The sequence below is a fragment of the Hakea prostrata genome, chromosome 7 (genome assembly GCF_041222555.1).
Source record: "Hakea prostrata isolate BN-2017 chromosome 7, UWA_Hpros_2, whole genome shotgun sequence".
Classification (NCBI taxonomy): Eukaryota; Viridiplantae; Streptophyta; class Magnoliopsida; order Proteales; family Proteaceae; genus Hakea; species Hakea prostrata.
In genome coordinates, this window is record NC_142606.1 from 8,683,323 (window position 1) to 8,706,098 (window position 22,776).

A 22,776-nucleotide genomic window follows, 5' to 3' on the forward strand; every position below is an offset into this window, starting at 1 on the left:
TAACAATGTCACATTTGGTTTCGTAACCTCTTTCAGCTTGAATCCACAACTGATTCTCAATGAAACAACCTTGCATTTTCGTACGATATACTAATCTACGAGTCTTGATCACTTGCCTGCAGGGGAGTAGTAATCGGTGCTTCTTCACAACAAATTTGGTGTAAAACCTACATTTAAAGAAGGGTTGAGGAAGCAATATGTACTACCCCGACGAAGAGCTGCCCCAGACTCCTAATCTACTTTTTGAATATGTGGGCCCGTTATATACATTTTAGCTAGAGTTTAGATTTTCTATTTTCGACCAAAAAAGAAAAAAGATTTTCTATCCAGGCAAGTAGAGGATTGTACTCTCCTCGCACACTTTTTTTTTTTTTGGTAAAGAAAAAGAGGGGATGCAGTAGCGGCAACCTAGCGCCTCCCCTGCTACGCACTATTCGGACTTTTTATCGAGTGCGACCTATGCAAGCATTAGCCATGTGCACTCTATTCAGGCAAGTAGAGGATTGTACTCTCCGCACACTCTTTTTTTTTTTTGGTAAAGAAAAAGAGGGGATGCAAGAGCAACGACCTAGTGCCCCCCGCTACGCAATGTTCAGACTTTTTATCGAGTGCGATCTATGCAAGCATTAGCCATGTGCATTACCCGCGAAAGCATTGGCCCGGTCAGCAGAGTCCCACCGGAAGCCTAGTATAGTCCACAGAAGCCGGTATGACTCATGCCCAGGCCAAAGAGCACACAATCGTCCAATGCAAGAAACAGAAGAGTAGAGGGGATTTGAACTTGGGACACGAGATTTACTCAAATCACTTGGGAGTGTGCTTGGGACCACTAGACCACCAACTCCCAGTGGTCTCTCTGCACACTCTTACCACCATGTATTTATGATTTACCCTTGTTAATGTTCAAAAAGAATTTGGATCACCTTCTTGTCAGGGGAGAGATAATGTTCCCAGACACTTCTCTACTACACAATAGAATGTGACACAATTCTCAATATTAATAAACCCGGGCTCAAGACTCTCTACTACACAATAGAATGTGGCCCAATTCTCAATATTAATAAACCAGGGCTCAAGACTTTAGACGGAACCTATTCTAAACCAGAGATTCCAATTGAATGGGAACCACAGCGGAGTAAAAAGTAACGTGGTTAGCTCCGCTCCTCTAAAGAGTAGAGTAGCACGGTTCGACAAGTTCCACAAGCAATGTTTCAGTGTTCTCAAACATTTCAGGCAAAACCGAACTTCTTTTCCGAAAATGGCCAACGTCTCTCTTCGAACAGAGAACTACTGGTGTGCTTTACCTCACCATACGAAATTCCAAAGCCCCAACTTCAAGAATTCTCCGAAACTCCCTCAGTTACATCTTCTGCCTTCAAATAGAGGCTTCAAGTTCGCAGTTTCTTGTAGCATCAAAGAAAAGCAAGATGTTGCAGAGACTGAAAGAGTCGGAGTTGTTGGTAGAGAATCAGCTGAAAAGGTTGCCTCGCCAGTTTCTGAGAATCAAATCGTTACCGTTGGCAGTTCTGGAGAGGAAGGTTTTTACTGGAGATGGCCTCCATGGAAAGACCTCCCTCTACGGTATAAGCTCATTGGCACTACATCCTTGGCTTTTGTTGTTTGTAACATGGATAAGGTACTGTTTATAGTTATCCTCTATCGAAATTCAAAATTTGACAAACAATTCGGTATTCATAACTATTAACTTTATGGTTTTGGTGTTTCATTTCCTATTATCCTCATGTCTTCTTTACTTCTAATGAATAATTATTTAGGTAAATTTGAGTATCGCCATCATTCCAATGTCGCATCAGTTTGGGTGGAACTCTTCGATGGCTGGGTTAGTTCAATCTTCTTTCTTTTGGGGTTATGCTTTAAGTCAGTTGCCGGGTGGATGGTTCGCTAAGATTTTTGGCGGCAGGTAAGTTTCTGATTGTTATCTGATTAATTTCGCTCTTAATTTATTGGTTACTCGATGTTTTAATATTGTAAGTAAAATAAAATTATTCACCCAAAAAAGGGTGATTGATGATTCTTCGAAAGATACACATTCGAAACCTGGCTTAGTTGGTTTCCTACATTGGTTGAAGTTTTAATTAGGGTGCGGACATTGTTCAGAGTTAAGGACTACTTTGAAAGCCCTAACCGAGCAGTATCTGTTTTGGCTAGAACTGTGAAGTGCATCTGAGTTTGGGGTTTTTCCGACGTGATTTACATTTCAATTTCATGCGTTGAAACATATTAATTTATTGGGGGTAACCGACTACTAAATAGAAGGCTACCTACTTGGCTGCTTCGTGATTGTCACGTACCATCTTTTTTATGCAGACAAGTTCTTGAGATTGGAGTCTTTTCTTGGTCTTTGGCGACAATGCTTGTTCCTTGTGTAGCAGGATTTATGCCTGGACTTGTTTTGTCAAGGATTTTGGTATGTTTGTTTGCTTCCAAGTTGCTGGAATACTTCTGTGTAGGTTCTGATGTGGTTGCATACTGGGTACTCTTTAGTACATCTTCCCTTACATGCATGAAGATTTGACACTTTGTGATCCTTGTATAATCTTTGTGTACTCTTATCTTTTTTTCTTGTGTCTATGTTGATTTTAGTAAATTGCTTGGTCTATGCTAAATAAGGATATGTCCTAACATTTTCTTTCTTTTGAGAAGCCCAGGTTGGAATTGGAGAAGGTGTGTCCCCTTCAGCTGCAACTGACCTGATAGCCAGGTAAAAGAAACTAGCATAACAGAATAGAGCTGTGGGAAAATTTAAGTTTGTTGATTTATTTCTTTGCTTCTGCAAAACTGAGGTTGTAAGATCTCTTATGCTTCCAGAGTTTCCTTTTCTAGTGAGATGTATGGGCTGGTTCATGCTTTCTGTTTCTCTCTTCTTCCAAGGAGATTTGAGCATTCCAATGTCGTTGATGAATATTTAAGCGATTTCCGACTCTACATAGTGATGGAGACCACTTCCTTTTTTTGAATGGAGCTATTTCAATCTTGTCTTCTCCTTTCATACCCTCTTTAGGAACTAATTTCCCTTATGTGTTTGCTAGTTCAAACTTCATCTTTGGTCATTTTTCTGGTTTAAAGTTTTATGGCTCAGAAAATTCTTTAATCGTTAAATTCCGAGTCTTGATTGCGGTTATTTATTTATTTATTCTCTTTCTTGGGCTACTGCTTCTTGCTTCTTCTTGTAGTTCACTCATCACTGTTCTAGTTTCTTTGGCTTTCTTTATCTTCATCAGGACTACTGTTTCTGGTCCCTTTTCCCCTTGTAAAATTTTTTTTTTTATTTAAATTGAAGAAGTAGAAACCACCTTGCAAGAGAGGCAACAACCCTTTAAAATCAGAAAACAATGGGGGAAAAAGATCAGTCTCAGTTCAACTGAACTCAATAGAACTTCTCAACTACTGTGTGTTGGCAACATGAATCCTCTCCTACCAATACACTACCAATGCTGCAACTTTGGAAAAATAGTAGATGCCATGGTGAGCATGAATAAATTATATAGAATTTGATGATTCAAATTTATCTCTTGGTAAAAATTCTATACGAGGTACAAGGTTTATGGCTTTCACATTGTTATCATATGATCTATTGGCCATGCTTTGCCTTTTAAGTATTAGATGCTGGGTAATATTTCATGTTATTGGGATTTGGGAGGTGATTGCATATTCTTTTTCTGTTTCCTTGATATGACTGGTGCTTCATTTATGCAGGTCAATTCCATTAGAAGAGAGATCACGTGCGGTAACATTTGTTTTTAGTGGTTTGAGCGTAGGCAGTGTCTTAGGGTGAGTTTTTCACGAATATGGTGCTGTACATGGTGCTTGATAAAACCTTTTTGTCTTTTGTACTCCATGGACATCACCTCTTCTACTTGATCCAAAATGTTATTGTAGATATATGTTACTGTTGGTGCTTCATACCATTCACTTTATGATTTGTCTAATACACACTCTGCTAAGAAGGAAAACAAGTGTAAGTAAGGAATTATTCCCATGTAACATCAAGTTACTGATGCCATCTATGCCATTTTTTGCTAGAGACTGCACTAATTCCCCCCCCCCCCCCCACCCGGATAAAATGAGGATGAGGGTGTCTATTGTGATTTCTTTGCTAAACTAATTAAGTAATATCTATAAGCTTCCTAAATTCATTCATGGATTGCCTTGATGAGATTATTTCAGTCACCATGGTGTTAGATCGCCTGTTCGACTCTCCCCCTCATTCATTGTATTTATAAAAAAAAAAAAAGGCAATTTAGTTTGGGGAATCTAATCTTCCTAAACTTAAGTCAGATAAGGAAAGATAAAAAAAAAAAATGAATAAACTAAAACTGGAAAGAGAACTAAGCTACAGTAGAAAGCTTGAGCTACAAGGGCAAAAAGGTAAACGCACATGATCCCAATTGTACCCCTATGGTATACGGGGGTCATGTACCCTAGCTAACAGTAAGAATGTTCATGAAAATGGAGCTAATATACATATTAGTGGTTGTCTTGACTATATAAGCACTTTGAATTATTAGTTTGCCAAGAAAGTTTTTTGGTCATTCAACTTGACATATTATTGTGGATGGAGGGTATAGTTAGCAGATCTGTGGATTGGAAATTTTCTGGAGTGCAATATGCTCATGTCTAACTTGGTATGATCATTGAAGAGTCTGCCAAATGATTCCCAATGCTTTGTACTATTAAATTAGTGACATTTTAGATAGGGTTACTGACTGCAGCTATATTTCCCTGAGTTTTAAAATTTATAGGCTATCTTTATATAAAAAGAAAAAAACTATACTAATAACAAAAGTGCCTCTGTATCTTGGAAAATATAGTCACATATTTTCAGAAACTAAATAAGGATGAGAATTATCTGGAGATGTTGAACAATATTACTAACTAGTATGCAAGGCTTGTCAGCCTCAGATGCATGCTAGATAACTAAGATAAGGATGAAAAGGAATAAGCTGCACCATTGGTCTGGGTGGATTTACTTTGCTACAATGGTTAGAGATAGAAAGCAGGATTTTGATTCGTCAACACAACGACCTTACAATGCCTAAACTTACTTCTCTCTCAAGATAAATTTGGATGGGTGATCATAATGGGTTATTTCCTTACTAGTATTTGTTGGTCCCAGTAGTGCACGAGATCTACTATGTCTGAGTAGTGATAATGCACTGGATCCCGTTTGAACTTGGAAGTTAAGCATGCTTGGGAGCAAGTAGTACTAGGATGGGTGACCTCCTGGGAGGTCTTCGTGTTGAATGCCTTTTTCGGGTGTCATCAGATCTAGTATGTGAAGGGCGGGCCTGGCGCAATGGTGGAGTCTCTCCATTGTGCGCTGGAGGTCGTGGGTTCGAATCAGCCTCTCTGCAAATAGCAGGGGTAACGCTGCCTAGAAAGTCCCTTCCCTAGACCCCACAGTGTGGGAGCTTCGGCACTGGGTACGCCCTATCAGATCTACTATGTCTGAGTCTGTCTGTCATATACAGGTTGTGATTATCATTGTTTAAGTGGCCATATTTGATGGTAGAGAGCGTAAAAATGATAGTAGGTTGGTTTTCTTTGGAAAGGAAGCCACATGATGATAATAAAGGCTATCAGAATTTTAGAGCTTTATTTCAGAATGTCATTTATTCAGAGGACTCAATCTAGTGATATGTTGCTGATTGGATGCAGCTGAGAATGATTTTCATAGGGACCATGATGCTTCACAGGGTCCCTATGACTATCATTGATATGCAGGTTCCAATGTGATGGGATTTTCAAAGCTAAAGATTGTATTTAGAAACTAAGAGGATCAACAACAAATAAATAACAGCACAGGGAGGTTGAGGAAGTAGGAATACTTTAAAATTTAAATGATACAGGTCCTATGTATGTCCTTCTTACATTCTTTACAATTTTCCATTAGTCTCCTAAGCAAATAAATAGCTTTGGTAGTTATTCCTTGTCTCAGGTGGGTCTCCATTGCTTCTCCCATAATTTTGTTGTGTAACTCACAAGTCATAGGTTTATTCCTTTATAGATATCCTAATGTATAATGTCAACTTTATTTTATTAATCAGGTTTACGATGCTTCTCCATTCATCTGGCATTTTTGTTGTGCTTATAATCTTACTAAAACACTTAATTAGCCAAGTTATTCCAGGGTTTCCTAAGCTCTTCCGTATCTCTAGTCGAATTTCATCTAGATCTATTGGGTTGCCAATTTTGGTCATGTTTTAAGCTTTTTTTCTTTGGACACCCTAATTTTTTGTATGTCTCTACTTGGAATTCCTTGATGGTTGTTGCTAGTTGCTACCTTCTAAAACACTATTAGTTGTATTGTTTTCATATAGCAATTTTAATATTCTTTCCATCTTCTTACAATATCCCCATTACTTATTAATACTTTTAAGTTTTCAACCTTTATTGCATCAATGTGGTTGAAATCTCTACTTCATCTTTCCCTCGTTTATAAATATAGATATTTCCCCCTTTTTTAGCTCAAGTTGTTTCAACAATCCTCATTTATTTTGATCCTCGGGTTTCGTATTATCTTCTTAGCTTCATTTCCACGTTTTTAAATCTTCTTCATCCTTATCCCTTTGCAAGATTTAAACTGAATTTCTTAGCTTTAATTGCATTTTTCTATGTCTTTCAAGTTGTCATATTGAGCAGGCAATGGAAATGGCCTCCTAAGGATATGACTAGATAAATTCTTTGTTCTGGAGACATTGTTATGTATACTGTGCTATGCTGAATTTTATTCCAAATTTTTAGTTTATTATCCCAGGTGCTTTCAAATGTATTTGTTTCCCACGAAAAGAAAGTTTCTCCCATGCGTTTATGTATTTAAATTAGATGATATTTTCCATTTAATGCTCATTTTGACACTTAACTCTTGTAGGCTTCTCTTGGCTCCTCCTCTTATCCAAAATTTTGGCTGGGAATCTGTATTTTACATGTTTGGTAGTCTTGGGATACTTTGGTGAGTATTTTCCATATAGTTCTCATAGAGTGGTCATGATTATTATTTCCATATATTACTTCCTGCTGATGTTCTAGTTTAGTAGTCACGATTATTCAAACAGGATTGGAGGGATCCTTGCATCTGTAGAATCAAATTAGAGAAACTTAAGTGTTTATGTCGAAATCAGTGAACATTTTTGAAGTCATCTTAATTCGTGTTGTTTCCATACAATCATGAAGGTGTGTGGGATTTCAGTTTGTTAAAGAAGGACACTCTTCATTTCTTGGTCAAAACTTATCAAGTAAGTAACTGTTTCCTTCTTTTTTTTCTGTTCTACTGTAATAGCATAAGTGCTTTGTCTCAGTCATTTGTGAGTAGTTTCTGCTTAATCGTAATGGTCACTTATGTTCCTTTATACATGAGTAGTTTTGGCCAGCATTCGGTTGCTGAATCAGCCATTCGAAATGCTAGTTTGGAATTCCGTGATGTAAAACAATGGCTATCGCAGATATATCTTAGCAGTCACCTTGCTATATAGAAACAAAACAAAATTGGTATTGGATGGCTAGCAATTGGTCAACCAGGGAGATTTTAATTTTCTTGACTCATTTCGTTTTCTTCTTTCCCTTATCATACTTCATGATTTTCTTGCAATTTTATTTGGCTTTAATTACTCCTGCAGAATTTATTATTATTAAAAAAACAACATACTTGCATATTCTTTATAGTATTCTTATTCTGTTAATGGCACGGTCATTTGCTGAAATTCATGGTTGCTTAATTTAAGGTTTTGATGCACCTCTATTTGATATCCTTGTCCTTCTTGCAATAATTGATTAGGTTCATGGAACATGACTTGTATCATTGTATGTTTGGCAGGAAACTTCACAAGTACTGCTAATTTTCCTTCTAACGGGGGAACGGAACCATCGAATGCATCCTTCAAAGAGCTGAATGTCTCACTGAAGGTACACCATTTTCTGTAGAATCTTGTTGTGAAAAATGAACTAGTCATGATTGTCTATGATCTAGTGTGTTGGAAATGTACGATGAAATTTCCTTCTAGCATGGTAGGAGGACTCTCAAGATTTCATCAAGATCTGGCGAGATCTCTCTGTTTTTTCCATTTAGCAAGACAAAGCAATGTGCGTAGCACATAGTCTCAAGTCTTGACTCTCGAGTTGTAGTTTTGACAATTGGATTATTATCATTTGAGCTATGAACATGTGTAATGTAGTAGAATTGTTTGAATTTTGGACTTTGAGCATGAATGTATGAGCATGTGATGTGTAGAATAGGCCATCGTAAGGTTTCATTTCAGTATGGTTGTTTCCCGCTTGGTGTCCGAAGCAGAATTCACATTTACACTATTTTTTTTGGGGTCAATCTGACATTATAAGTGCGAACTCAGCAACATCTCACCGAGGTCTTGACAGCCAACTTCAACCCCAAATGACTTGGATCCCCAAGATGGCCACCCTCAGCAAGATCTCACCGAGGTCTTTAACTATGCTTACTAGATAAATATGTACTTTGATTCCTTAAAATCTTTGAGAAAGCAATTGTTCACTCTAGAAGATGTTTCTAGATATGGGATCCAGTGAGGAAGATGGGCCATTACCTGATAACTTAACTATTTTGTTTAATGGGTGATGATTCATGTGATAAAACTTATTTTGACAAACTTGGGCAGCTCTGTTGTGTAGAGCATCCCACTTCCATATCATTAGTCAAACTTCAGCTGAAAAATGTAGGGGTTCATAGTTGTCAGTGTAGGCAACCCAAGGCGTCAAAAGGGGCTTGGATGCAAGTGACCAAGTTTCTGAGGGGTTCGCCTAAACAATCAAGATACTTGGATGCTTTGACAGCTATGAGGAGAAGTGCCTAAAAAGTGTTTTGTAAATTGCAGAATATCATAAATATGCCATTGGATTCTATCAGTGAAATGGCATTTTTGTAACTTCATAAAATCTGTAGTTACTCTTTGCCAACTTCTAGTGATTGTTTTGGGTTGGCATTTTATATTTGAGATCGGTGCAAGGTCCACTACCAGAAGGGACCCTCTTGCACCCACCTCAGTGTATCATATGAGACGGAAGAAGAAAAGGGTAGATAGTAGAATGCTGAGATAATGAATTTAGTTTCCTTTGATACTCTCAGTTATTTGGATGGTCAAAAGAAAAAGGTTAATCTTACCCAAAAAAAGAGAGAAGGTATTTGTGATTGATGTAGATCAACATATGAAAGGAGGGGGAACCAAACTTTTCATGGTACTGTCAATATGAACATTGTCATAACCCATATTTACCTTATGTAAGTATGCTTTTTAGAAGATCTTACGTGTTCATCAAGTGGAGAAACAGTCTGTCCTAGTGTTGCCATAGTTTAGTTCTTATTTTCAACTTCAAAGTATATTTCATTTTATTGCAATAGAACCTCAGGTAGCTTCTAATTTCTGGTGTATGAAACTAGAAATTGTTGGAAGTTTCTGTTTTGGTTGTACACTACTATTTGGTAGCAAAAATTTCTATTTGAGCCCCAAACTTGAGTCTATATTAAGTAATTCCCTAAGAAGCCCGAAGAATTTAGAAGTAAAAAAAATTTGCAATTTTCTTGCTGAGGTATTTTATTTCAATACCTAAGATATAGCTATGGGCGAAAGGCCCAATGTTGAGATACCCTATCTTACCATCAGCAGTCCTCCTTTCCTTCTTCCTTTTTTTTCTTTTTTCGTGTGGGGGGGGGGGGGGGGGGTTGGTATTTCTTTGTTGAACTACTCTTACATCAGTGATGAGGTGGTGACCTATATTCTTTCAAATTAATGCGCTATTGGGTTCCAAACAACCGTTGAAAGATATTTCTTTCTTCCAAATTTTGTACACTGAATTTGACCACCAATACGATCAATCAGTCATCCTGGTTGACCAGTTCAATTATATCAGTTAGATAAGCCATTGGAAATCAATGGTTTAGTTGAAAAACAAGTCTGATGGCTGAACAGTCCACTTTAAGGAACAGTTGATAGATCAATTGCTTTGGCTGGCCTAGCCAGGTCTTGACGCTAGAGATGTATGAATATCACTGTCATATGATGGTTGGTTGTGGTTCTGCTTTTGGAGTTGGTTCCTCCTGACTGATAAGTTTTTTTTTCTTTTCATGTCTGAAAATGGTTCTGAACTTGATACACTAAGTTATCGTGTGCTTGAAATTGCAATGTTCAGGTAAAATAACTTGGAACTCCCTTAACCTGCATTTGGTAGATACGGTTCTGTTTGCCAAGTGATGCAACCTAGGGTTTAGGGTTGGATATCCAGGATCTTTTTAAGTAGAACCAGCACTCAATTAGGGTTTCTTGGTGTTTCGGCCAAGGGGGTTTGGGGCCAATAATGCTGCTGGGAATGTCAATTCAGGTCTGAAACTTAATAGGATTTTAAACTCAAGTTCGAAAATTCAAATCCTAGTTGGACTGGGATTCGGCTAGGATTAGGGTCTGGGGGAATGGGATGATGCTCTGCAGTTTAGAACTGGTATTGCCTCTAATCTACAGTTTAGTAACTGATTTAGGGAAGGAAGGGTTGAGAGGTGAAGTGATTAGGGTTTTCTGGAATTTTAAAATTCTGCAATTTCTCAAGGAAGAAGATTAAGTGCAGAAATTCAGAACATCAGAATTTATGGCTGCTTTGGGGATTTTAAGATTAAGACTAGGTCTATAGGTTTGGGCGACTCTAGAAGGGTATAGTGAAGGGTTTTAGGGCAGGGAATGAGGGACTCTTAGTTGGGGTGGGATCTGAAAACGTGGGAAGGAGAAGGGGAAAAGGGCCAAAAGGCTACAGTTGGCTTGAGACTGGGGTGAGAAGTGGCTGGAGATGTATGGGAAAGGTTTGGGAAGCTTCTGAACTTACTTGTGGATGAAAGCTTGCAATGATCTAAAGTGGAATGCTTGTAGTAGTTTCTGGGATTGCTGTTTGAGTGCTTGAAGAAGAAGAAACAACTTGAAAATTGCTGAAACAAAGCTCAAAACCCAGCTGCAAGTCACCCTCCCTGGGATCCCATGACCATACCAAGTCTTTCTTCAAGTCATGAATTTTTAACTCCAAAAACTGAAAAATTACATGAATAACTAGGCTATTTATAGCCTCCACTGACCTTCTTAGACTCAAGTAATGAATCCCTATTAAATTGGGATTCAATTACCCACTTAAAAAATAGAATTCCTAAAATTACGGAACCCTATCCTCACCTACTAACAACCCTAACCAACAACCAAAGACCTACATTATGACTCTAAAATAGGAAATAATAACAGAATTATTTTCCTAAAATAATACTGGACTTGGTCAACCAACTATGACTCAATCCAGGGGTAGGAAAATGACCAGTCTACCCCTGGATAGAATTCGGCCCCCTTTGGTTTGGCCCAACTTGCCAATGGGCTTGGGCCCCTTTGTTGGCTCTTTTGGGCTGGCTGGGGGCTGGATGCATCACGAAACATGGAAAGGCTACCAGTCTTGTGAACCCCTTTGCATTCTATATATTCTCAACTAGAAACTTTTGTAGAACATAAGAGTTTCTGACCCCCAATGCTGTCGACAATTTATCTTACCCAACCCCTCCCCCCCCCCCCCCACCCACACACAAAAAAAATAATAATAATAAATATAGAAGAAGGAAAAAGAAAGAAAGAAAGAAAGAAAGACAAAACAAAAAGATTCTTTTTGTGTGTGCATATACTGTTCTATTGTGTCCTCAATTGTCAAACTGGCTTATTATTTGTAGGATACTCCGTGGAAGGCATTTTTCCAAAGTCATGCTGTATGGGCAATGATATATGCTCATTTTTGTGGGAGTTGGGGCCACTATACTTGTCTTTCCTGGCTTCCTACTTATTTCAGGTATATCCATATGCATTGGCTATTTCTTACCATACAATATTTAGTATAAAATGTCCATATCCCATTTTTAGGTGCAGAATTTCTCAAATGAGGTAACAAACTCCCCCTAGAAAGATTTAGGACAAAGACTGTTTATCTAAAATTATTTGATGCTTTAAATGGGGAATGTTTGGGCAATGACACAGTAACATATCAATGAGGACAAAGAGAACATTGAAGAGAAAATAATAGAAAATTTAAATAGTTAAGCACATTAAATTTATTAACATGGGAGACAGGAGTATCAGAACAACATGCTCAAATCATTACCCACTTTATAGCTCTTTTGTTGTTTGTTTTCTGGCTGCTTGTGAGTGTACTATTTGGCCACTTCCTAAGTTCTGTTCTTGATTAATCGTTGTAATTCTAATGCATGGCCTACTGTTTTGCCATGTTTTGTCAGCCATCCATCTCTGTTTTTTTTTTTTTTAATATTTATTTCGTTTAGCATTGACCTCATTTGGGTTTGCTCCTCATATCTGATTTCATCATGGAGAACCTTGGATGTGTAAGCATTATCTTCCACCTGTAAGGATTGCAGAAAGACTCAATGCCCATCCGTTATGGATGACAAGAGCGGACAATTCGATTTCCTCCTTCAAGATGATGTCTCCCAAAAAAATTTTCTTCCCCCCCCCCCCGGTTTTTTGTTTAACTCTGTGCAAATTTCTCCATCATCTTTCTCTCGTTCTCTCCTTCGGATGGTTGCTGAGGCGGATTGGCTGGAAAAGAAAAAGGAAAAAACACACACCACCATACATAATATCTATGGGACAAATTCAAAATATGAAGTATGGTTTAGAGTGCTGAGTTTATAAGGAGCATCATATAGATAAACTCATCGTAGCATAAATGAGGATACTAAGATGGATGAGTGGCAAAACTAGGAATGATCATATTAGAGCTAGTCTGGTAGTAGCTTTGATAAATAATAAGCTACGAGAAAATCAATCAAGGTGGAACAACCACATGCAGTGGAGGCCATTAAAGGCCCTTGTATGGATAAGTGATTTTATTCTAGTTGAAGGAACTAGAATAGCTAGGCGAGAATTATGATAACTTGAGGAGAAGTGGTGAGAAAGGATATGCATGGTTTAGCTCTTATATCTAGTATGGCCTCAAACAAAGCTGATTGGAAGGCAAGAATCCATGTAACTGATCCCATTTAGTCGGCATAAGGTTTGTTGTTGATGTTGTATAAAGAAATACGAAGAAGGTACCCTAACCATAACATTTATGAAACATGAGGTACCTTAAACATAATAAATCAAATGCCTTGTACCCCAAGCATGGGTTCCCTAAACAATAGTATGGTGGTTGTAATCATGGAGAAACATTTTGGCGAATTTTGCCCGAAACATGGCGAAATTTGCCCAGTTCGACAGAGGGCGATAGAGAAATAGGAGCGAAACGATTTTTGCCAGAAGTTGCCGGAAAATCAACGATTTTCCTGCGATTCGGCGAAATGCTGGTGAATTTCCTTGAAATGCCAAAGCTTCATCGATTCATGCTATTTTACCTTCATTATTACCTGTTATCTGCAATCATAGACAGAATAGGAAAACAAAACCCAATAAAATCCAAACAAAGAGGGAAAATGAAACGTTTTAGTCAATATTTCCCAAGAAAAAAAATCGATGTTGGAGCAAGGAGGAGAAAAGGATTTGCAGATCCACCATGGAAGCAGCAAGAGAAATAACAACCAGAGAGTCGAAATTACTGAGAAGAAGAGACCCACGACCAAACTCCTTGATCACAAATAAAATGTTGAAAAAGTGAAAACGATTTTTGCCTCTACAATAGAATCGTAGACAATGGAAGGAGAAGAAGCCCTAAAAGCCTAAACCTCGATCTGCAATGGAAGATTCACAAAACGGTCGAAACCACCAAATCCTTCAAATAATACCACATTAAGTTTTGGGATTAAATTTATTGATTTTGATCCCCCAACGTGGTTCTGTGATTAAATTCATTGATTTTGATTCCCCCAACGTGGTTTTGTGATTAAATCTATTGATTTGATTCTTCCACTTGACAGTTGACACAAATGTCGATTAAAAAACATTTTCATCCCATGATGTGGTGTCACATCAATGGCTTTTTAATTTTTTTACTTCACTCCAAACTATCGCCATAAATGGTGAATCTCATTGAAGTTCGCTGGTTCGTCAGGTTTGCCAACCAGCGATCCGGCAAACTTGGCTGAAACTTCACACGACCATGGTTGTAATTCACCTAAATTAAAAATAATCAAGTTTGAAGTACAGAAACATACCCAAAGCTTTTATTCTTCATCTTGTACTATGGATGGGAATCCCAAATTTTTTAATCAGCACCTCTGGTTCTTATTAGTGGAGTGGGCATGACTCTTTTTGTGTCTTGTCTGTTGTGTAAAGGAATGGGCATCTGATATCTGTTATTTCATACCAAACTTTTATGCATTAAATTATCAATAAATAGCTGAAACTTCTAACAATGCCATCTTGAATTATTAATCAAAGTTGTCTGGATTGTTATTATTTCAAATGTTTGTGTATGGTTTTTGGGGTATTATCAGAATTTATTAGTTTGGAACTCTTCTTGGTAATATGTATATTTGAACAAGGTCAAGTTCTAGTTTTTATTTGATTGGTTTTTTACTTTTAACACTTGGAACTTTTTATTGGTGTATTTTCTAGTGTCGTCTTCTTTTTTTTTTTTTTTTCCTTCCCTGGCAAAGCAGTATCATTGTTATGTAAAGACAGCAGAAAAGGAAATTTAAGTTTCAATTGATATTTTGCAGTGAGGAGCTGGATCTAAATTTGACAGAAGCTGCAGGGGTAAGCCTCCGATATATGATTCTGCTTTTGGTATCCTTGGTTCGTTGCATCTTTGAATTCAGAGTATGATGGATTAATGGTATCTTATGTACCTGGGTTTACTACCATTTATATAATGTTAATATGAGCTTCATCTTTACAGTTAATAATATTTCAGATACTATGACTCTATGAGGATCTTGCGTCTCACTTTGTGGCTTCTTACTATCTTGATCTGTGGCATTTCGACCTTAGTTTCTATCTTGTAATGTTGTAGATACTGTTTTTTTTTTCTTTTTTTAATTAAAAAGAAAGCCTTGGATTGTAAAGGATCAAACTGCAACAACCATAACCTTATCCCAATTACATGAGGTTGGCTACTTAGATCTGAAAGAGGTGAAGACAGTACTAGAAACAAGAGAAGTAATGAGGAAGTGAAAAGGAGTAAATGATAGTGAACAATCAATAAGGGAAGAAGTCAAAGAAGCATCCCAGGGACAGCCCATACAAGGGGTTGGCAACACTAGTCCTTGCCCTCCAAACAACTCTATATGAAGTCATACTAGGATCAGGCCCCACCGCAATGTGTATCCTTTCTCACTACTCCAATAGTCATTTTAGACCTGCCTCAACACTTAGCTGCATCAAATTGACTAATGTGACTTCCTCAGTAGTGCATCCACAGGGTTCCATTGGACAACGCTCATACCATCTCAAGTGGCTGTTAGCAAGCTTGTCTTGAATTAGTGCAATCCCCGTATTAGTTCTACAATCATTCCTTTCGCTACCTCTCCTGCTCTTGCTGCACATGATCCTCAACATCCTCTTCTCTGCTGCACTCATCATATCTATATTGCTCTTCTTAACTACCGAGCATGTCAGAGGCTTCCTCCTACCATATTGGAGTTCCTTACTTTGTAGGTTTCCGTGAAATTATAAGATAAGGAGAAGGGTTTCCCTCTATTGATCAGGAAAAAGTGAGTTTTGGCTTCTCCCATGTTGGTAAAATGGTGATGCTGACCTTTGTGTATGCTGGTGTAATTCTAGCTCTCTTACCGATGATTCTGAGATGATGATCCCAATAAGACCATACTGTGGTCCATTCTGGCATCCAGGTGTTGATGCCTTGTTCATATGCATCCATGTTTTAAACTTTCTGTATCTCACAAGTGTTTGGTACATTAGATACTAAATAATCCAAATGCAGACCAACAAAATTGCAATGTCATGAAAAGATTATGGTGCAACCATGCTTCTGTACCCAAATCTGATGTAGGATAACTGATGTTCTGTTAAGAACTTAAACCAAAATACATTGGATGCAGCTAGACCTGTAAATGGATTGGATTCGGCTCGGATACACTAGTATCCAATCTGATCCGATTAGCAAAACCGATATCCGAATCCGGTAGAGATTTAGAGAAGGCATCTGAATTCAAATCCGAAACTTTATCGGATATCCAATCCGATAAACTATCCGATTATTAGCCTCTTTTTTTTTTTTAAAACGTTTAATACTTTATTTTAGCAGGATAATTTCCGATTTCCGATTATCCGATTACCGATTACTGGTATCCAAATCAGATTATCATCCATTTTCAGATAAAAAAATGTTGAATACTTTGCTCTATCCGGATAAATTTTTATCTGGATATTATCCGATCCGATAAACAATTATCCGAATCCGAATCCGTTACTTAGCGGATGGATACGGATATTTTCCAGTAAGAAAATTTTCAAATACGGATACCCTTAAACGAATGCGAATTTGGAGGCGGATTTCGGCTATCCATTTACAGGTCTAGATGCAGCTGAGCTTTTGTGGTAGTTGACATTGCAATGAAGGATTATCTTCTGAAATTTCAATGATAATCAATAGTAATTCTCTAATATGAATCTCTACTTAATGATCGTTGAATCTCACTGTAGGTTTCTGTCCTTCCTCCACTGGCTTCGATTCTTGTGAGTGGCATTGCAGCTCAGTTTGCTGACAATTTGATTTCCAGTGGTGTTGAAACTACAACGGTATGGAAAGGATCCACAGGAATCCTGTATTTGTCTCCTGTTTTCATATGGAATGATCATGCTACTGTTATTTTCTCATTAGTTCCAACCTTAGCATGTGATCTCTAGGTTTAATGTCTATAAGATTCGCCCTGATAGTGTAGTATTACTGAACAATCCAATGGCTATGTATTTTCTGAAGCCCCATTGAATCAATGGAATCAACCTTATTATGCAAGGGCAGTTTGAAGCCTGTATAAAATATTTTCCTAAAGCTTACCATATATATCATTTTGACCCAACTTTGAGTGTTAAAATGAGTCAAAATAACTAATGATGAAGAGAAAATTTTAAAGTAGTTTCGCAGACCAGTTACATGAAACTTACATAATAAAATTTGGGTGAATGAATGGTATGTTAAGGAAGGAGAGCAAATGACATTGCAAAAGCTGAAGAGTCCTGCCTGGGAGGATTCCAATCAAATGGTAAAAAGCACCTATCAAAAGTATGATACATCTAAAACTGGTAAAGGAAAAACCAGATAACCAAAAGAATAAAGCATAAAAATGGAGGGGAGGCTTAGAGGATGGGAAAGAAACAGCATAGAAAAGAAAAATACATCAGGAATAAGATATGAAAACGGAATAATGAAGAGGTCCCAAATATGCCTATTTGTTAAGGTGTTTAGGGATCATGGTACTACTGGGAAGAAGTCTATTGCTGATCTCAAAAGTAATGGCTTCTCATTCCTACTCCATATTACACAATAAGGAGGTCCATCTTCTTCTATTTCTTTCACACCAAATAGGATGAATCATAGCATTTAAGGCAAATTTTTAAAATAGTCACATTCTGACTTGCCACTGAAAATCAATCTCTACGTGGGGATAGTTTTATAGTAAGGCCACTTAAGATCCTTTTCCAAATAGGTTGAGAGAATGGACAAGAAAAAAAAAAGGTGGTCTACATTTTCTTGATAGTTCCAACGTAAACAAAAATTAGAGATTGACAAGTTTCTCTGGACTCTTGAGGAGGAGCATCTATTGGGTGGTGGGGCAAGAGGTTATATTTGAACCGAACCAGACAATATTTTACTAGGAACTTTCTGTGATTTTGATCTTCTGAAATTCTAGGCTGAGGTTGAGGTGAATTTCTTTGATGAATTTTGGAGCCATAGGTTTAGATCACTACTGCACCTAGGTGTCAGAAGAAGAAAGACTAGATCATACCTCAGTCAGATGCTTGAATTCAGTAGGACCTTGACCCAAATACCATCCCAGATAATTGAGGAACCTTCAATTTATTGGAGACAGCATTATATCTTATACACTGCCAGATGGCGCAGATCTAGAAATGAACACTCCGAATAGGCAGTTACTCTGTGTAAGGCTGACTTTGCAGTTGTTCTATGCCTTTATCCTTTTCTGTTTCTTGTATTCACCATTTAGTTGGGATATGGCTAAGTACTTGTTGCAGTGCTGTAAAGGGGGAACTCGGTGCCGAAGGCCTATAGTCCGAGGAGGCAATTTTCCACACAAGCAGTATTGTATTATTATAATATTTTTCTATACCATTAAAGCTTTGACTTCAATTTATTTTGGTTAAAGGAACCCTGGCACATAACATTAAAGTGATGACGGAATATTTCAACGGTCTCCCAATTTATAATAAGGATGGAGCGAAGTCATCCAGAGTGGTCCATCCTAATAAGCTTCTTGTGACAATTCTGCCGGTCAGATTGGATTGGGCCCAAATATTTCAGATGGATTGAACCAGAATCCTGCCTACACATAAATTTCAGCTTGCATAAAGCTTCCCTATTGGCAAATTTAAGCTTCAAAAATTCTTGGGACTACAAGAGGGTGCATGAACATGCGAGGACAGCTGAAACATTCAAGGATTTGTGGACAGACGAGGTTGGGTAGTTAACTGAATTTAAGACCATGTAAGGACAGCTGAAACATTCAAGGATTCGTGGACAGACAAGGTTGGGTAGTGAACTGAATTTAAGTCTCAAGTTAGACACATTGCTGACCAATAAGGTATATGATTACTCTTAATGTCAGTTGACCAAAACCAACAGCCCATATGGGTCCAAATGGTGGATGTCCTGAAAAGGGTTGTCAGGAGGGACCATCTAAATGAACTTTTGCCTAATGTTAAATTAATAAAGAATTGATACAAAAGAAGTTGGTTTTGCTTTTTAAACTAATAGTAGATCTTATTGTGAAAAAATATCCCAATTTTCAATCTTACAAGAGTTTGAAATGGCAAGCTGCGGGGGGAAGGGAAAAAAAAAAAAAAAAAAAAAAAAAAAGCTTTCAATGCTGTTTCTTCTTGATTACTCCACCATCTATGCCTAATATTACAATATATGCAAATTTACCAGTAAGTGAAAGATCAAATCTCAAATCTCGTTTGTTGACACTTCTGTTTAGCCAATATTTAGTATACATGCTTTGCTTTTAATTTGAGTTTTTTGCTTTTCAGATTTTCTTATTTTTGTCCATGTAGGTGCGAAAAATTTGCCAAACAATTGGCTTTTTGTCTCCTGCAGCTTGCATGACTCTTTCCTCTTTGAATCTTGGATTGCCACACTGGGAAATTGTGGCGCTTCTGACAGGTGGCTTATCACTCTCAAGCTTTGCCTTATCAGGTACTTGACCATTTCAACTATGATTCTATACTTGCAAAAAGTAGTTGAAGTTGCAAATCATTTGATCTTTGTACAATTAGTTATGTCTACACTTTGTCTCATGGCAGGACTTTATTGTACGCATCAGGATATATCTCCTGAGTATGCTAGTGTACTTTTAGTAAGTAACATTTCATATTCTATTCTTCTATAGTTCTATGTTGAGCTTTCCATTACAGACAACTTATTCAGGGCTTCAGTGATGACAAGGATCTAGTCTCTTTAACTTTGCCTTCATTCTTTTTTGGCCTGGCATAGGGTATCACCAACACAGTTGGGGCAGTACCTGGAATTGTTGGTGTTGCTCTCACTGGCTATCTTCTTGATTCAACCCATTCATGGAGTGTAAGTCATTAAAAAGCATTGCTTTAGTCTTCTGAAATTCATTACATCATTGATTATCACTAAAACCGTATGAGATTTGTCGAGATTATTCTATAATTTCTCTGCTTTTGGACAATATGTAGATATCTTTATTTGCTCCATCAATCTTCTTCTACTTAACGGGTACAGCAGTATGGTTGAAATTTGCAAGTAGTAAGCCTCAAAGCTTTTCCAAAAGAAATTAATTCCCTTTGCTTCTTATGGAATTAAAAACGACCGTAAGAGATGACATTGAAGTGGGATTGTACTTTCATTCTATTGGATTGGCATCCTGACTTTGGCCAAAAAGAAAGGATTGGTATCCTGACTTCTTCGATGGAGCTGCAGAGGTTGGCCTCATTCTCTACTGACGGTTGTTTTATTACCACATGGAGAATAGCATCTGTATATAGTATGTATATTAGATCCTACTGGATGGTTGGATAGGCAGGAAAAGGCTCAAACTGTGTACTGTAATACCGATTTGAAATGCTGGAAATTTCAAGAAACATCGTTGTAATGATTTTGGTTCTTGTAAATTTATCCAGGCCAAGAATATTTTACTGTAGTTACGGCTTTGGGACAGTTAATGAAAACTTTATTCTTTCCACTTGTTTAACCAGCTGTTTCAGTGAAGAGCTTAGCCTGTAACTGCCAGGTATGTATTGAATCCTGTTCCATCAAATTATTTGTGATCTCAACGTGACATGATATGAATTGTTGTTCCCTGACAGATCTTTGTTGTCCAGCAGAATCTTTTCCATAATTATTGATAGGGTGAGTTTCAGTTCAGTGAATTTTGACCTATTTGATCCTAAAAGGGGATGGAATTATAACAGTTAAGATTCTGAAGATCCTCCAAAAAATTGAAACTCACGATAATTGATATCTTTCTCTTTGAATGAGATCTCAATTCTAACTATGATTTTTTTCATTAGCTATCTTACATTACAACTAGAATCCCACTTTTTCCAATTCAGTTCCTCCAACCCTGTTAGATTCAAACATGTTCTTACCCAAAAGAAAAAAGAAAATTCAGACATGATGCACCAGAAGGTCCAGAACTATTCTCTTTTGGATCTGTACTGTTTGGCCCATTTGTCTCTTAATCTATTAGGTAAAATCTAATTTCTACAGTCGATCTCCCACAAATCTGAGTAGATCTCAGCCGGTCTACTTAACCTTTTAATGCATTTCCAGATTTCCTGATTCAGGCCTCAAGGGATTCAACCCCATGTCTATGTATAAATATTTACCTGTGACAGTAGAAAATTCTTCTATCTCCCAATTTCACAAAATATGACTGCTGCTCTCAGGACTTGGTTCTGTGCAACTATTATCCTCTTGCTTGCAGAAAGTGGGTTTTCTTCTTTACATTTTGGTTTCCATTCCTTGGTTTAACGTGAACGTGTTATGTTAATTTTCACGATCAAAACGCATGATTTGCAGGTTATTTCCAGCGTAATTTGGATGATATTAATGTTTCTCAAGCTGAAACGGGGAAGCAGGTGGAAGGAAAACCAGAATACAGGGCAGGCGACTCTGGAAAACGGATGCGACTGTACACATTGGAATTCCGGAATCTAACACTTTCGTGCCCAGGATTTAATACAGTGGAGAGGGTTGACCCTTTGGTCTTACGCCCATATGGAAATGGTTCTTGCCTGGTCAACAACGGTTCGGCTTTTAATGGTTTCGCCACATTCAGCTTCTGAGAATTTACTCCCGAGTGGTCTAATAATACATGCCCTGGAAAGCTTTATTAATACATGCATCCCATGATTGAAGGAAGGTTACTTCTTTCGATCAGTAATGTCTCGTCTCACGATGTTAAAGCAGTGAAATAAAAGAATTTCTCAAATAATAATAATAATAATAAGATTTTGTATGATTTTGCAATTGTATCTGAAATGTGGAGAGTTTGGATTGCCTCCCTCCCTCCCCCTTGATTCTTCTTCATCATAAATTTGAGGCTTATATTTGTATAATAATAAAAATTTAAAAGTGGGAGCCACCTAAATTTTGGTGATGTGACAATGAGGAGGCGATGTAGGCTCAAATTTGTTTTTAGGAAGAAGGGTTCGATTGATTAAAACAAAAATATGTATCAACCTTATTGGGAAAAATATACATCAACCTTAAAGAGAATCTTTGTAACGATGTTTTTCTTGAAAAAATTACGAGATTAACCTTTATTGAATTTATTTTTACAAAACTAACCACCATTGGTTTTTTTTTTTTTTTTTTTTTTTTTGGTACAAAGGGGATTTATTAAGTCGGGCGATGGGATATTAATATGCCTCAGCCAAAGTCAAATCCACGACCTCTTCACTAGGAGGTGTTTGGTTTCAACCACTAGAACAGCTTTGCGTTGGCAACCACCATTAGTTTACTTCAATGAGAATGACTAATACAAATTTAGGTATTATAAAAATAGCCAAAATATTTTGTTATTACAGGATTGGTTGAATGGTAGGACCCATACTTCTTAAGGCTGCAACAGGGTCGGGCTGGGTTTGACTTTTGCAATTCCAAGCCCTGTCCTATATATTTTAATTTAAGCCCCTTCTCACCCCGACCTTAATTTAAGGCCAATCATTATTGTCCCTGACCCTAAGTCTTACAGAGCCAAGTCAAACTCATTCTCACATTGATTGACCCTGTCCTTGGCCCTGATTAGTCCTGTCCCTGGCCCTAATTAGCTTTATCTCTAGCCCTAGCCTTGATTGGCCCTATACTTGGCCTTGTTTCTAGCATTGCCGTAGCACTGATTAGCCCTATCCTTATTCATGTTTCTAATTCATTGTGATCAAGTATTATGGACAAAATTAAGGCTATGATTTGGGCCAAAATCAAGGCCAGGGTCAAGGCAAAATATTAGGAATGGTTCGGGATAGGCCCAACGGGCCTAAGAGTAATCTCATGCCCACCCATAGCCATAATCAGGGCTAAAATATTTTGGTTCTAACCCGCCCTCAGGGCCAAAATCTTAAACCCAAGTCCTATTCGGCCTCAGGGTTGGCTTAGGGC

General features: G+C 37.6%; 2 protein-coding genes across 2 annotated transcripts; both read left to right on the top strand.

Annotated features, from left to right (window-relative positions):
- The first annotated feature begins 1,121 nt into the window (after window positions 1-1,121).
- On the top strand, window positions 1,122-20,527 carry PHT4;5 (phosphate transporter 4;5). Its single transcript, XM_089160492.1, has 15 exons — window positions 1,122-1,636; window positions 1,776-1,921; window positions 2,329-2,428; window positions 2,670-2,722; window positions 3,718-3,792; window positions 6,893-6,973; window positions 7,195-7,256; window positions 7,835-7,923; window positions 11,732-11,847; window positions 14,669-14,705; window positions 16,614-16,709; window positions 19,203-19,344; window positions 19,452-19,504; window positions 19,642-19,728; window positions 19,851-20,527. The coding sequence occupies exons 1-15, from the start codon at window positions 1,259-1,261 to the stop codon at window positions 19,950-19,952; spliced, it is 1,617 nt and encodes a 538-aa protein (XP_089016618.1). The 5' UTR covers window positions 1,122-1,258; the 3' UTR covers window positions 19,953-20,527.
- Window positions 20,528-21,045: 518 nt separating this feature from the next.
- Window positions 21,046-21,461, top strand: LOC149009483 (uncharacterized). Its single transcript, XM_089162357.1, has 2 exons — window positions 21,046-21,103; window positions 21,196-21,461. Exons 1-2 carry the CDS (start codon window positions 21,046-21,048, stop codon window positions 21,459-21,461), a joined length of 324 nt encoding a protein of 107 aa, XP_089018483.1.
- The last annotated feature ends 1,315 nt before the right edge of the window (window positions 21,462-22,776 follow it).

Coding starts and splice junctions, on each gene's coding strand:
- LOC149009483 (XM_089162357.1), top strand. CDS start 21,046: ATGACTGCTGCTCTCAGGACTTGGTTCTGTGCAACTATTATCCTCTTG. Junction 21,104..21,195: donor TATCCTCTTGCTTGCAGAAA/GTGGGTTTTCTT, acceptor CATGATTTGCAG/GTTATTTCCAGCGTAATTTG.